This window comes from Blennius ocellaris (genome assembly GCF_963422515.1).
Source record: "Blennius ocellaris genome assembly, chromosome: 4".
Lineage (NCBI taxonomy): Eukaryota > Metazoa > Chordata > Actinopteri > Blenniiformes > Blenniidae > Blennius > Blennius ocellaris.
The window spans coordinates 31,544,487-31,557,339 of record NC_137653.1 but is presented as its reverse complement, the minus strand read 5'-3'; the positions used below and the strand labels follow the sequence as shown (position 1 = coordinate 31,557,339).

The following is a 12,853-nucleotide window of genomic DNA, read 5'->3' as shown; positions in this document are numbered from 1 at the left end:
TCGGTGCATCACTAGTTTTCTAACTTCTGTGGTTTCTGTTTCATGCAATCTGAGTAGCAGCTGTAAAAACATGTATCTTTTTTATGTATTATTATTTCCTATATTTTCCGGAGTCCCATTAAATGCAAATATATATATGACTTTCATTTCATTTCGGTTCTCTCATTATGTAATAAAAACACATTATGAGTTTCTGTCTCTTTACGATAAAACTCCCTCCATAATGTCGTTCCCTGGGCAACAAAATGAAGAAGTAGATAAAACTTTATGAAGCCCAACATATTCAGCTCTCCGTGTCTACGGGGAAAGAAGCTCGTTTGGTGATGGATTCTGCTCCGGAAATGTTCTCTGCATCAAACCACGTTTGTTAAGGCTTCGCTCTTATGCAAATGTGAACGCAATAACTAATGAACGTGTGTGTGTGTATGTGTGTGTGTGAGTGGGTGTCTGTGTGTGTGTGTGTGTGTGTGTACTACCCACCAGAGCCACTGTAGTGTGATACACTTGAGAGTTTTGCCTGGAAGATTTATCTAATCAAACCATCGATCACGCCAAAGCTCATCTCACCTGTGTGTGTGTGTGTGTGTGTGTGTGTGTGTGTGTGTGTGTGTGTGTGTGTGTGTGTGTGTGTGTGTGTGTGTGTGTGTGTGTGTGTGTGTGTGTGTGTGTGTGTGTTGATGAGCAGCCTCCAGGGTCCATTATGTGACAGCCTCACTGCTGGTGGTTGGAGCCTCATGCTCCATCTCCATGGAAATGGTGGAAAACACAACTTTTCTGAAGCTCTGCTACTAAATATCTCCTCTGCACATGCTCGGTAGACAGACGATAACAATCACGGTCTAACTGTTTACTTCTCTGCTGTTTTTCTGTGTTTGAGTGTCCGTACATATACGTTTGTGCGTGTCCACCCGTTCTTTGCATGTGTGTATTGTCTTTGTGTGTGTGTGTATGTTTCTGGTTAGAAGCGCTGCGGGGGGTGACCATGGTGGAGCTGGTGAAGAAAGAAGGCAGCACACTTGGCCTCACCATCTCCGGAGGAACCGACAAGGATGGAAAGCCACGGGTATCGAACCTGCGACCCGGCGGTCTGGCTGCCAGGTGAGCATCCGATACGATAGTAGGAGCTTTTCTACCACATTGGTTCTCAAAAGTGCGGCACTGGCCCGCAGCAACATTTCTGCCGGCTCGCAATGAATTCCAGTTGTTAGTTTTAATCCAACTGTTACTTTGAAAGGATGAATCTCTTTGCTGGTCTTTGGTGACGTCGAGGGATCAGCAGTAATTACAGGTGTGGCCTTTAGGGGTGCTGTGACACACCAAATACACCAGAAATGCAGAAGAAGACATGTTGAACATAGAAATATAGAAGTGGTCGTTCTCCAATATAACTCTGAGTTATAGAGGTGCTACACATTCCCTGTAAAGTGTGCTATGTGTTCTGTTGAAATAGGGTTTTTCCGTCTGGCATTATTTTCGGACAGCCCAGTCAGGCTCTGGGGTCCTCATGTCTCATCTGGGTGAACAGAGTTTCTCTTTCAATAATAAGAGGTCGTGGACCCCTCATTACATGTTGAATGCCTTCGTGAAGAAGTAAGTCGTTAATAGTTCATCAAGCATGCGTTTTATGTTCCTTTGATGTGCTAGAAGGTGTGTATTTGGGAACAGCACTGTGTTGTTTAGCTCAGATGTAAATGAAGCTCATGCAAATCGGCTAGCTCTTTGTGACACTTTTGTGACATTATAGGGGATTTAATTCCACTTTATGGAGCATTATTACCATTGGTTACTGATTTGTATATTCTTTATTTGTTACAGAAAAAAGTAATTTATGAACAATTTTAATTATTATTCATTATCACTCATTAACAACTCCAAGAGTGATTGAGTAATTTCTCAAAAATTAATAAATTATCAAAAATTATATATTTATGAAAAATTATTAATTTGAGTAAATTGATTATTTATCAAATAATAATGAAATTGGGGCACCACCAGCTAAACTGGAAATAGCTAATACCAAAATATCAGTCTTGTTTGTAAAAAGGTTATTTAAGTTAGTTAATATTCCTGTGTAAATATAACAATCATAAAAAACAGGGAAGCTGTGAGATTCGAGCGCAAACTATTACAAACCAGTGAATTGTCAACAATAAATACACAATGATTAGCAGGAATCCATCAATTCCGCTAACAGGCATTTATTCACAAAAATACATTAATTCATAAATAATTCTTAAATCATTTCATAAACCAACACAATCAAGCAACAAACAGAATCTAACATGTAGATCTAATCCAGTGTTTTTCAACCACTGTGCCGCGGCACACTGGTGTTCCACGAAATATAGTCAGGTGTGCCGTGGGAAATTATCCAATTTCACATTTTTGTCTAAAAAACATTTGCTCTAAAAGCCGTTGTCAGCTGTGAGAGCAGTGTGTTGCAGCGTAATCATGCATAAATACTCTTCGCCAATAGATGGCAGCACAGAACTTTGAAGCAAGACGTTAGAGTGTGCCGGTGAAAGCGAAACTGACAGACGTCAGTCTCATTAATCACCACCACCTGTGGCTGCTACCATCTTGTATCAAAGTACTGTGTCAGTGACAGTGATGGAGAAGTTTTTGAGTGAACGAGACAAAATCGTGGTTTAAAGCTAAGCTTTGATCTGCCTTTGGACAGTTTTTGGTTGGCTGCTGCCAAGGAGTACCCCATTCTGGCAAACAAAGCAATTTTGACATTGATCCCATTTTCCACGACATATCTGTGTGAGGTTCGCTTTTCAAGCCTGACTGCTATAAAAACTAAAAGCAGAGAGAGACTGAGAGCTGTTGAGGAAGAGCTTGGTGTTTGTCTGTCTTCTACTCCTGCCAGGATCTCAGCTCTTCATCCATCAGGTCCAGGTTTCACACTGAGGGAGTAAAAAGAAAAGAAAGAAATTGGGAAATACTTTTTTTCTGTATTTATTTGATTCCTGTTGATAAAGCATTGATGAGAATGACTTTATATTGTTAATAGAGGCTACAGAGTTTAACATTTTAACATTTTCGGGTGGTGGTGTGCCTCCAGATGTTTCCAAAGAAAAAAGTGTGTCTTGGCTCAAAAAGGTTGAAAAACACTGATATAATCTACTAAACAGCAACACTATGTACAAAGAAAGAGGGTGTGTGTGTGTGTGTGTGTGTGTGTGTGTGTGTGTGTGTGTGTGTGTGTGTGTGTGTGTGTGTGTGTGTGTGTGTGTGTGTGTGTGTGTGTATTGGGAGTCTAAGTGGGGATGTAATGACCACGAGTGTCCACCAGGTGGCGGCGGACCTTGGAGGGTCAGTGTGAGTGGGTGTAATGATCTCGAACGGACACCAGAGGGAGGCAGGCGTCTTAACGGGATGTTGAGACATGCAGCCAAACTCCGGGGACGATGCAGATGTATCACGGCGGCACAAGTTAGCGGTTCAGACGCTAATTGTGCTTATGTGGAGAGCTTAGGGGTTAATGAAGGAGAGAGAGAGAGAGAGAGAGAGAGAGAGAGAGAGGAGTTCTGGTGAGGCTCGGTTCCGTGGCTTGGTTCTCCACACAGAGATCCAGTCCTGCAAGTCCTGTTCTGAGGTGGAAAAACAGAATCCCGAACTTGTGATGGTGTGCGTGAACGTGCGTACACAATCAGCGGCACATGAAATCTAGCAGTGCTGCCCAGTCAAAAGCTCTCTTACGGTTAGGGTTGGCGGGGGGGGGGGGGGGGGGGTTGTGGCTCTGCGTCTGGCTCCCAGGTCCACAAAAAGAGAAAAAGGAAAGTCCACACAGTGTGTTCTGCTCGCCAGCGGTCTGAACCTTGGTTTGGGTCTTTCATCCACTTTGTGCTCTCTTGGTCTCCCGGTGCTGCAGAGACCTGGTCCCTGGTAGGAGACCAGGTTGGGAAGCAGAGACCTGGACCCTGGTAGGAGACCAGGTTGAGAAGCAGAGACCTGCTCCCTGGTAGGAGACCAGGTTGAGAAGCAGAGACCTGCTCCCTGGTAGGAGACTAGGTTGAGGAACAGAGACCTGGTCCCTGGTAGGAGACCAGGTTGAGAAGCAGAGACCTGGACCCTGGTAGGAGACCAGGTTGAGGAACAGAGACCTGGTCCCTGGTAGGAGACCAGGTTGAGAAGCAGAGACCTGGACCCTGGTAGGAGACCAGGTTGAGAAGGGGGGACCTGGACCCTGGTAGGAGACCAGGTTGAGAAGCAGAGGCCTGGACCCTGGTAGGAGACCAGGTTGAGAAGCAGAGACCTGGACCCTGGTAGGAGACCAGGTTGAGAAGCAGAGACCTGGACCCTGGTAGGAGACCAGGTTGAGAAGGGGGGGCCTGGTCCCTGGTAGGAGACCAGGTTGAGAAGGGGGGGGGGCTGGTCCCTGGTAGGAGACCAGGTTGAGGAGCAGAGGACAGTTGGTTGCGAGGCAGTTTGACCAAGTTGCATTTCGGACACCTGCTGTGTCCAGGTATGGTTCGACCAATGATAGGGCTTTTCCAACCAGGGGCTTGTGGCCCTCTCAGGTCGCTGTCCTCCCCCCTGCTGTTTTCTTACCTTCCCATTGTTCTTGCAGCATGTTCTCTTGGGGGTGAACTTGCTGGGGCAGAGCATGGATTCCGGGCCCAACACCAGAGTAGTCATTGTGGATAAAGTGGTCCCAGCATCATCATCAGCTACAACCACATAATCAACAATTTTAGTCCTTTGAGCCAGATTATTTCACCCACGACGGCCATAGACAGACTGAGAATGGCAGCAAGCAAGAGTGGAGTTCCAGAGAGAGAAAGGCTACGACAGCTTCCAGCCCACCTGCTAGGCTATGACATCAACCTACCACGGTCCCTCATACCTTATACTGCCCCCCACAAAGAAGACAGCGGGGGTGTCAGTGACCAACAGCTGCAGTAACTCAGCCTGCAGACCGAGTTTGCTGCTACAGATGACCAGCTACGCCCTGCTCTCGGACCACCCCCCTGTCTCTCACCACCGGGAGCAGTCAATAAGGTAAACCAATGGGACACAGTGCCACACCCTGGCAGTCTGCTGGGCGAGTGTTTCCAGCCCTCATTGCCAACTTGCAGAGCAGAGTAATGACAGTGGGCACCTAACAGAGAGGAGCTTCGGCATGAGCCAGGATGGCCTATCTACTCAACAACCATCGACAGACATCAATTGGGCTGTCCCGGTAAACTCCCAAACAAATAACAATGCCCATCTTCAGCCACTATTATTCCTCCCACCGAGGCCGCTTACCCAGGGACAAGGTGACCTGCCACCAGCGACACTGCTCCTCGCAACAGCAGCAACAATTCACTCTAAATCTATAACAGGAAAGAGGCAGGAAAGCTACACCCTAACTCTGTTACTACCGCAAATAGTAACTTCCACACCACCATTTGCAGCAATTGCAAGGCCACCAGCCCCTAATATAATGAGTGCAGTCAATACACCTTCGAATCTCCAGACGATGACAGGGAGTGGTTCCCTTGGTCAGCAAACACCAACAGGGTACCAACCTTACTACCAGTCAATGCAGCCTATGCCATCACCTATGCACACTATACATGGTGGCACACCGGCGGCTGTGCATCCTCATTATCAGTCTTTAACCCATACATACCCATTGTTGAGACCAGAGCCATTCTCTCTCTCAAGTTCTCCTCCAAGACAACAGGCTGCAGGAACAATGGGGAGACAATAAAACAGCAGGGTGGGAGGACAGCAAACCTGAGATGGCTGCAAGCCCCAGGTTGGAAAAGCCTCACCATTGGTTGAACCCGACCTGGACACAGTGGGTGTCCAGTGCAACTTGCTCAAAACCAGGCTGCTGCCAACTGCCCCTTGCGTCGCAACCTGGTCTCCAAGCAGAGAACACGTCTCTGCTTCAACAACCAGGAAATCAAGAGCGCGCACAGTTGACCACAAGAAACCAACCACGGTTCTGCTCGCTGTAGTACTGTGCCCCCCCCCCCCCCCCACCCCGCTGTATCCCGCCGCCGCATGTGTTAACTGATCGAGATAAGACTTAGAATTAGACTTAGACTTAGACTTTCTTTATTGTCATTGCCCAGTACATCACACAGTGAGGAAACTGGCAACGACATGTCGTTGCTTAGCAACCAGTAAAAAAGGCATTAAAAAAATGTATTCAAATATATTTTAAAAAGTAGTGCAAACAGACAAACATTTAAAGTAAGGTGCATATGAACGATAAATAAAAGAGCAGGATGAGAAATGGGATGGATTAAAATTGAATAATTGCACAGTGTGATATTGCACAGTATGATGTTATTTGGCATTTAGAAGCCTGATGGCCGGGGGAAAGAAGCTGTTCTTCAGTCTGTTTGTTCTGCAGCGGAGGCTGTGGAACCTCTTGCCGGATGTCAGGAAGGTGAACAGTCCATGATGGGGGTGAGGGTGGTCAGAAAGGATCCGGTGAGCTCTGGTGAGGCAGCCTGTGTCTGCAATGTCCTTGATGGGTGGTAGTGGGGTCCCAATGATCTTCTCCCTGTCCTCACCACACGCTGCAGAGACGTCCAGTCTGAGGCCTTACAGTTCCCAGACCAGATGGAGATGCTGACGGTCAGCAGGCTCTCGATGGTTCCTCTGTAGAAGGTGGAGAGGATGGGAGGGGGGAGGGACACCCTTCTCATCCGTCGAAGGAAGTGCAGGCGCTGCTGGGCTTTGTTCACCAGGGACGTGGTGTGAAGTGTCCAGCTGAGGTCATGTGTGATGTGCACCCCCAGGAACTTGGTGCTGCTGACGACCTCAACCACTGTGTCGTTGATGAGGAGTGGTGTGTGACTGTGTCGGGATCTCCTGAAGTTGATGATAAGCTCTCCACACAGCCACATTTAGCATCTGAACCGCTAAATTGTGTTGGCGTGATACATCCATATCGCCACCAGAGTTTGACTGTATGTCTCAACATCCAGTTAAACTCCGGCGTTACAGTAATGATTCTGCCCCGGTGAAACCTCTTGCGCCGAGCGTCCCCCAGGCATGTGCGCGACAGCCATCTTGTTTGAGTCAAACGCCTCTCGTGGCTGTGTGGGTCATCGCAATCTCTCCTTTTGCCCCTAGAGGTCGTCACGGTCACTGCCCCGAACCAGACGCCTGCCTCCCTGTGGCGTCTGTTCGAGATCATTACACCCACTCACACTGACCCTCCAAGGTCTGCCGCCACCTGATGGACACTCGTGGTCATTACATCCGCACTCAGACACACACACACACACACACACACACACACACCCTCTTTCTTTGTACATAGTGTTTGCTGTTTAGTAGAATAGATCTCCATGTTAGATGACATGTGTTGTTTGATTGTGTTGGTTTAATAAATCATTTCTGAATTATTTACAAATGAATGCATTTTTGTTAATAAACGCCTGTTAGCTGAATTGATTGATTCCCGGTAATTATTGTGTATTTATTGTTGACAATTCACTGGTTTGTAACAGTCTGTGCTCGAATCTCACACCTTCCTTGTTATTTAAGATTGTTATATTTTGCAGAGGAATATTAACTAACTTAAATAACCTTTCGACAAACAAGACTGATGTCTGGTATAAACTATTTCCAGTTCAGCTGGTGGTGCCCCAATTCCATTATTATTTGATAAATAATCAATTTATTCAAATTAATAATTTTTCATTAATAAATATTTTTTGATAATTTATTAACTTTTGAGTAATTATTCAATTACTCTAGGAGTTACTAATGAGTAAATAACGTTTACTTCCATTAGTAATTCCAATTTTTCCTAAATTACTTCCAGTAATCTATTACTTTCAGTAATCTATTACTTAAAGTAATTTTTAATGCTAATTACCAACCATAAATCCCAACAGCATCGTACCAGAATACTTATCACCCAGCGGAGCCTACATATCAACCTCGGACTGCTATAATGCCTTATCCTGCACATCAGTCACCTGCTGCAGTTGGAGCTCCCCAGCTGGTAGGCCAACAACCAACCAACATGCCTCCATACCTTTCAGGTCATTTTTAACAAGTCCTTGGAAACACAGCATGTACTTTCTCTCTGGAAGGATGCTGTCAGGATCCCTGTCCCTAATGCCATGTTTCCACTGCACAAAAAGTGTAGGGACGGAACAGAGCCTTACAGAGCGGTATGGCAAAGCGGAACCGGAGCCAAATCCGGTACCCGTTTCCACTGCAGAAAGTAGGTTAAAAAGTAGACGGGGCTTAGAGCTCCGCGGATATGTGACTGTTACATCAGTCGTCTCAGCCTGGAGGCAGATCTGGACCTTATGAATCCTCTGTTATTGTTTACATCCTCCACTTTGCACTTGTTGTTTAGTTAACATTTATTTTTTGCAGCCACAGAGCTGCAGCTGTAACTTCCATGTTGGTCCTGAGAGAGCCAACGCTCCAGTGACTTGCCCCGCACCCGAGCGCGCCCCGGCTGGCCGCGGCACAGAGCCGCGCCAGTGTGCTGCTCCGGGACACGGGAGCCTTTAGCTTTCTGCTCAAATGCAGGAACAGCCACTCCAGCGCTGATCGCGTTCCTGCAGCTCTGCGCCGGAACACGGAGGCTGCTCCGAGTGTCCACAGAAACCACAGACACAATGCAAAGACAGACCTGGCACGGCGCACCCCCCCGGCACGCAGCGCGCTGATGCTATGCTGCAAACAGAAAGCTCCCACGCGATGCAAAGTCCCGAGCCCCGTCTCCCCCTGCCTCACATCTGCTCTTTCACGACCAACATGAAAGTTGAGTAGCACAGAAAAGAAAAGGAAAAATAAAAACAACCAGTGCAAAGCTGACCACACTGACAGCAGGAGATTCATCCAGTCGACATATTAAAATATTGAGGGCGCGTGGTAAATCACTGACCAATCAGCAGATGGCTCCTCAAACTCAGACCCGTTCCATGGTCCTGGTACCCTGATGGAGGGGGGGCAGAAAAGAGACCGCCTTTGGAGCCGTTGTTTCCGGAAAATCACAAATTCCTGCAGTGGAAACGCGAACTGTAACGGACTATACCGGTCTATTCCCGCATTTTTTGTGCGGTGGAAAGAGGTCTTTAATCTAGCTGTCCTAAAACCTTGAATGACTTCAGGCCTGTTGCCCTCACCTCAGTGATAATGAAGGTCTTTGAAAAACTTGTGAGGAATGTGATACTGAGGGAAACTGAACACAAGCTGGATCCAATGCAGTTTGCATACTGGCTGAATAGAGGAGTGGAGGATGCTACTCTAACTCTACTAAACATGATTTTTAAACACATAGAGAATAAAGGGATGTCTGCCAGATTTGTATTTATTGACTTCTCCTCTGCTTTTAATACAATCCAGCCCCACATTGTAATCAAAAGACATTTAGAGCAGTTTGAAATCTGCAATAATTTGGTGGGATGGATTTTACACTTTTTAATTGAAAGATCACAAAGAGTGATAATACATTCTCTGAACCAGCGTTCTCCTCCAGGGGTTCTCCACAAGGATGTGTGTTGTCGCCTCTTTTATTCATCCTTTACAGAAACATGTGTCGGAGCATGACACGAGAACCATAATCGAGTGTACTGTTATTGTCAGCCACCTCACAGTGGGCAAAATCAGTACTCAGGGCTCAGTCAGTGATTTTGTACAGTGGTGTGAGGTGTCCCACTTTTAATTCAACATATCGAAAACAAAACATTTTAGAAAGAAACAAGACAGGCACACAGTCACTTTAATTAAAGGCCAGAAAATCGAGCAAGTGCAATCGTATCAATACCTGGGGACCATTATTGATGATAAACTGAATTTTGAGGAAAATTGCTAGTTGATCTCTAAAAAGGGCCATCAATGCCTCCACTGCCTCAGGAATCTTGCCTTTTTCCACATTGACCAAACAATCCTGAGTCTTTTATTGAGCCTGTTTTATCTTTTTGCCTGGTGGCCTGGTTCGGTCAGTCCTCTTTAAAAGAGAGAAACTCACTGAACCAAATAGTAAAATGGTCCCGTCATCTTATTGGTGAGTCTCAGTCTTTTCCAGCCTCCCTGTACACTAAACAGATACAGAGAATGGCCTCAGCAATCCTTCATTGTGACTCCCATCCTCTACGAGGCGAATTCAAGGTCCTCCCCTCTGGAGGAATGTTTCTGGTCCCACGGTGCAGGATGAAGAATTTAAGAACAGCTTTGTTCCTGTCATCCTCACTGAACTGAACAAAACCCAGTGATGTTGCACTTTATTGTCCATTGTACTTTATTGTATTCATCCATTTTTAGCTATATTTATTATAGTGGCTCTTCATTGAATGTTCTTATTTTGATTTATCTTAGTGACTGCTTTATACCTTTGTAAGGTTTTATTGTGGGGTTTTTTAATTGTGGTTTCTCTTCATCTATCTTTGATCTCATCTTAATTATTTAATCACAATATTGAGCTCTTGTATTGTCTGTCTTGCCTCACTCGACCAATTATTATTATTATTATCATCTGCTTGTTTGGTTTATTGTGTATCCTTGTTTGTTATAACGTGCCAAGCGATCACAAAACCTGTAAAACAAGTTTACTTACGGGTACTAATAAAGTAACCTTAAATCTTGAACCTCAGCCGGTCTATCATCTGGAGCCTCCAACAACCGCTCCAGAACCAAATGTTCAGTATGGTGGTCCTCAGCCCTGTCCAGGCCCCCAGGAAGCCAGTCCCAACACTGGAACTGCCTAAGTTGGTTCATGACAGTGAGAGAGAGTTTGCTGGCTTGAAGATGGCGCTGCATTACTTACTCAATCCCCACACAGAGCTGTCATGACATTACAAGTACCGAGTACTTCTGGAGCGCTTGATTTTGGATGAAGCCAAGCTAATAGCTCAGTCTTGCAGACATTATGCACAGCCTTACACGGCTGCCATGCAGGCATTACAAAGTATGGGCAGTCACATCAACTGGCTCAAAGTGAGATTGCAGCAATCCTGAACTCCCCTGATGTCAAAGCAGGAGATTCTAAAGCCTTTCAGAGCTTCGCTCTTAAAGTCAACCTACTGGTGGGGATGCTGGCGTCATTGGAGGGACCTGATGGCATGGAAGTGATGTCAACGGGTCATGTCGATTGGCTTCTCAAGTTCTCAAGAGATGGCTTCGTGGAACACCTACAGGCCCAAGGTCGTCTCAACACGAACAGTCTAAATCCGTACAAACTTTGGGACCTCTCTGACTGGCTCAGGGTGAAGGCTAAAGCTCAAAGACTATCTCCTAAAATGGCACAGCGCTATCATACTGAAGAAACTCAGCCTCTCAGAAGAGATAAGCAACTGCCTCCATCTAGGACCCGGATCCACCCTGTCTCGGTTTGTCACAGTTCCGACAAGCCCAAACCTGACAGCCGTCGACCTTCAGAGTTGCGTCTGTCAGAAGCCCACCAGCAGAAGCCAAAGAGGATCTGTCTTTTCTGCAAGAGTGGTAAGCACTACCTATCACAGTGTTCAGTCATCATCCAGTACTTGCCAGAGAAGGTTGAGAAGTGGATAGCAGACAGCAAGTGTTGTCACGACTGTGGCCACACCAGCCATGGGCAGGAGGCCTGTACCTTGAAGGAAGCATGCAATGACTGCCAGGAGATTCATCTGAGGGATCTCCATGCCATTGCCAAGCTGGGCCCCCACATCTGCCTAATCCCACCCAGAGACTGTACCTCAATCAAGAACTCCAAGCAATGAGGGAGGGTGTTTGTCAAGGTCATGCCGGTTATTATTAGCCATGGGAGCAAGTCACTCCAAATTTACGCATCCTGGATGATGTGCAGAGGGTGGTGCAGAACACACAATAATACTGCCAGCTGCTGTTCAACACTTGGAGCTCAAAGGTGAAACAGAGTTCCGAGATCTGTGGACTATTAGCCAAGATGCAGCCCAACTCAATGGTGAGTCGGTCAACGTTTATGTAGCTCCCCTGATGCAGCCTACAGAATGGCAGCTGATTAAGAGTGCCTTCAGAGTTGGTTGGCTCGCCCTGTCAGAGCAATCATATCCTGTCACTCCAAAGTCAACACCGCCACCTGAGGGGCCTCCATCTGCAGAACTCCAGTAAGGTACAACCGCTATTGCTGATTGCCGCAGATTGTACCAACCTGATCTCAGCCAGAGAGCCGGTCAGATTTTGGCCCAGAGGTGGACCTGCAGCTATCCGCACAGCTCCTGGTTGGGCACTCCAGGGTCCAGATGGTATTGTGTCTCGTACAACTTCATGCTACTTCACTGCCGTCAAACCAGCATCAGATGACCTCTACCAACATGTCAAGTGTCTTTGGCAATTTGACATGCTTCCATTCCGGAACAAACAACTTGCAGTATGGTCTCACCTGAACCAAGAGGCCATCAACATCCTGGAAGCACTGAGAGGATGAAGATCGGTGATACACTCCACTATGCAACACCTCTGCTCCGCATTAAGGATGCCCCCCAACTCAAAGTCACTGCTAAAGCAGTTATGCTAATGCTCCAAAACAGAGCGACGTCTGTCTGTTGAAGGACATAGCTAAGGCCTAAGTGCACAGATCCAAAAGCTCATTGATGCAGAGTGTGTTACTAAGCTTGGACCAGATGAGGTGGATAAGTCCAGCGAGTCATGGTTCATACCCCATCATCTCATCCATCATAACGGCAAGGATCAACTGGTGTTTGACTGTTCCTTTATCTACCGCTGTCTCTCTATCAACAAGCAACTCTTCCCGGGTCCAACCCTCGGACCATTGCTCATCGGAGTCCTCCTGCAATTCCAACAGTATGCAGTTGCCATCAGCAGGGACATCAGGGCGATGTTTTATAAGGTTCATCTCCTACCTGAGGACAAGCCACGCCTAAGCATCGTCTCGAGGAATCTACAGAAGGAGACA

The 12,853-nt window shown here is 46.6% G+C and overlaps 1 protein-coding gene across 1 annotated transcript in view; it reads left to right on the top strand.

Moving 5' to 3' along the window:
- The window catches only part of grip2b (glutamate receptor interacting protein 2b), a gene marked incomplete at both ends in the record, with an annotated part of 385,376 nt that overhangs the window by 230,339 nt on the left and 142,184 nt on the right, over positions 1 to 12,853 (top strand). Inside the window, one exon of the mRNA XM_080495600.1 lies at positions 963 to 1,098. Within this exon, the coding sequence (XP_080351726.1) occupies positions 963 to 1,098 (136 nt within the window). The remainder of the gene's footprint in view (positions 1 to 962; positions 1,099 to 12,853) is intronic.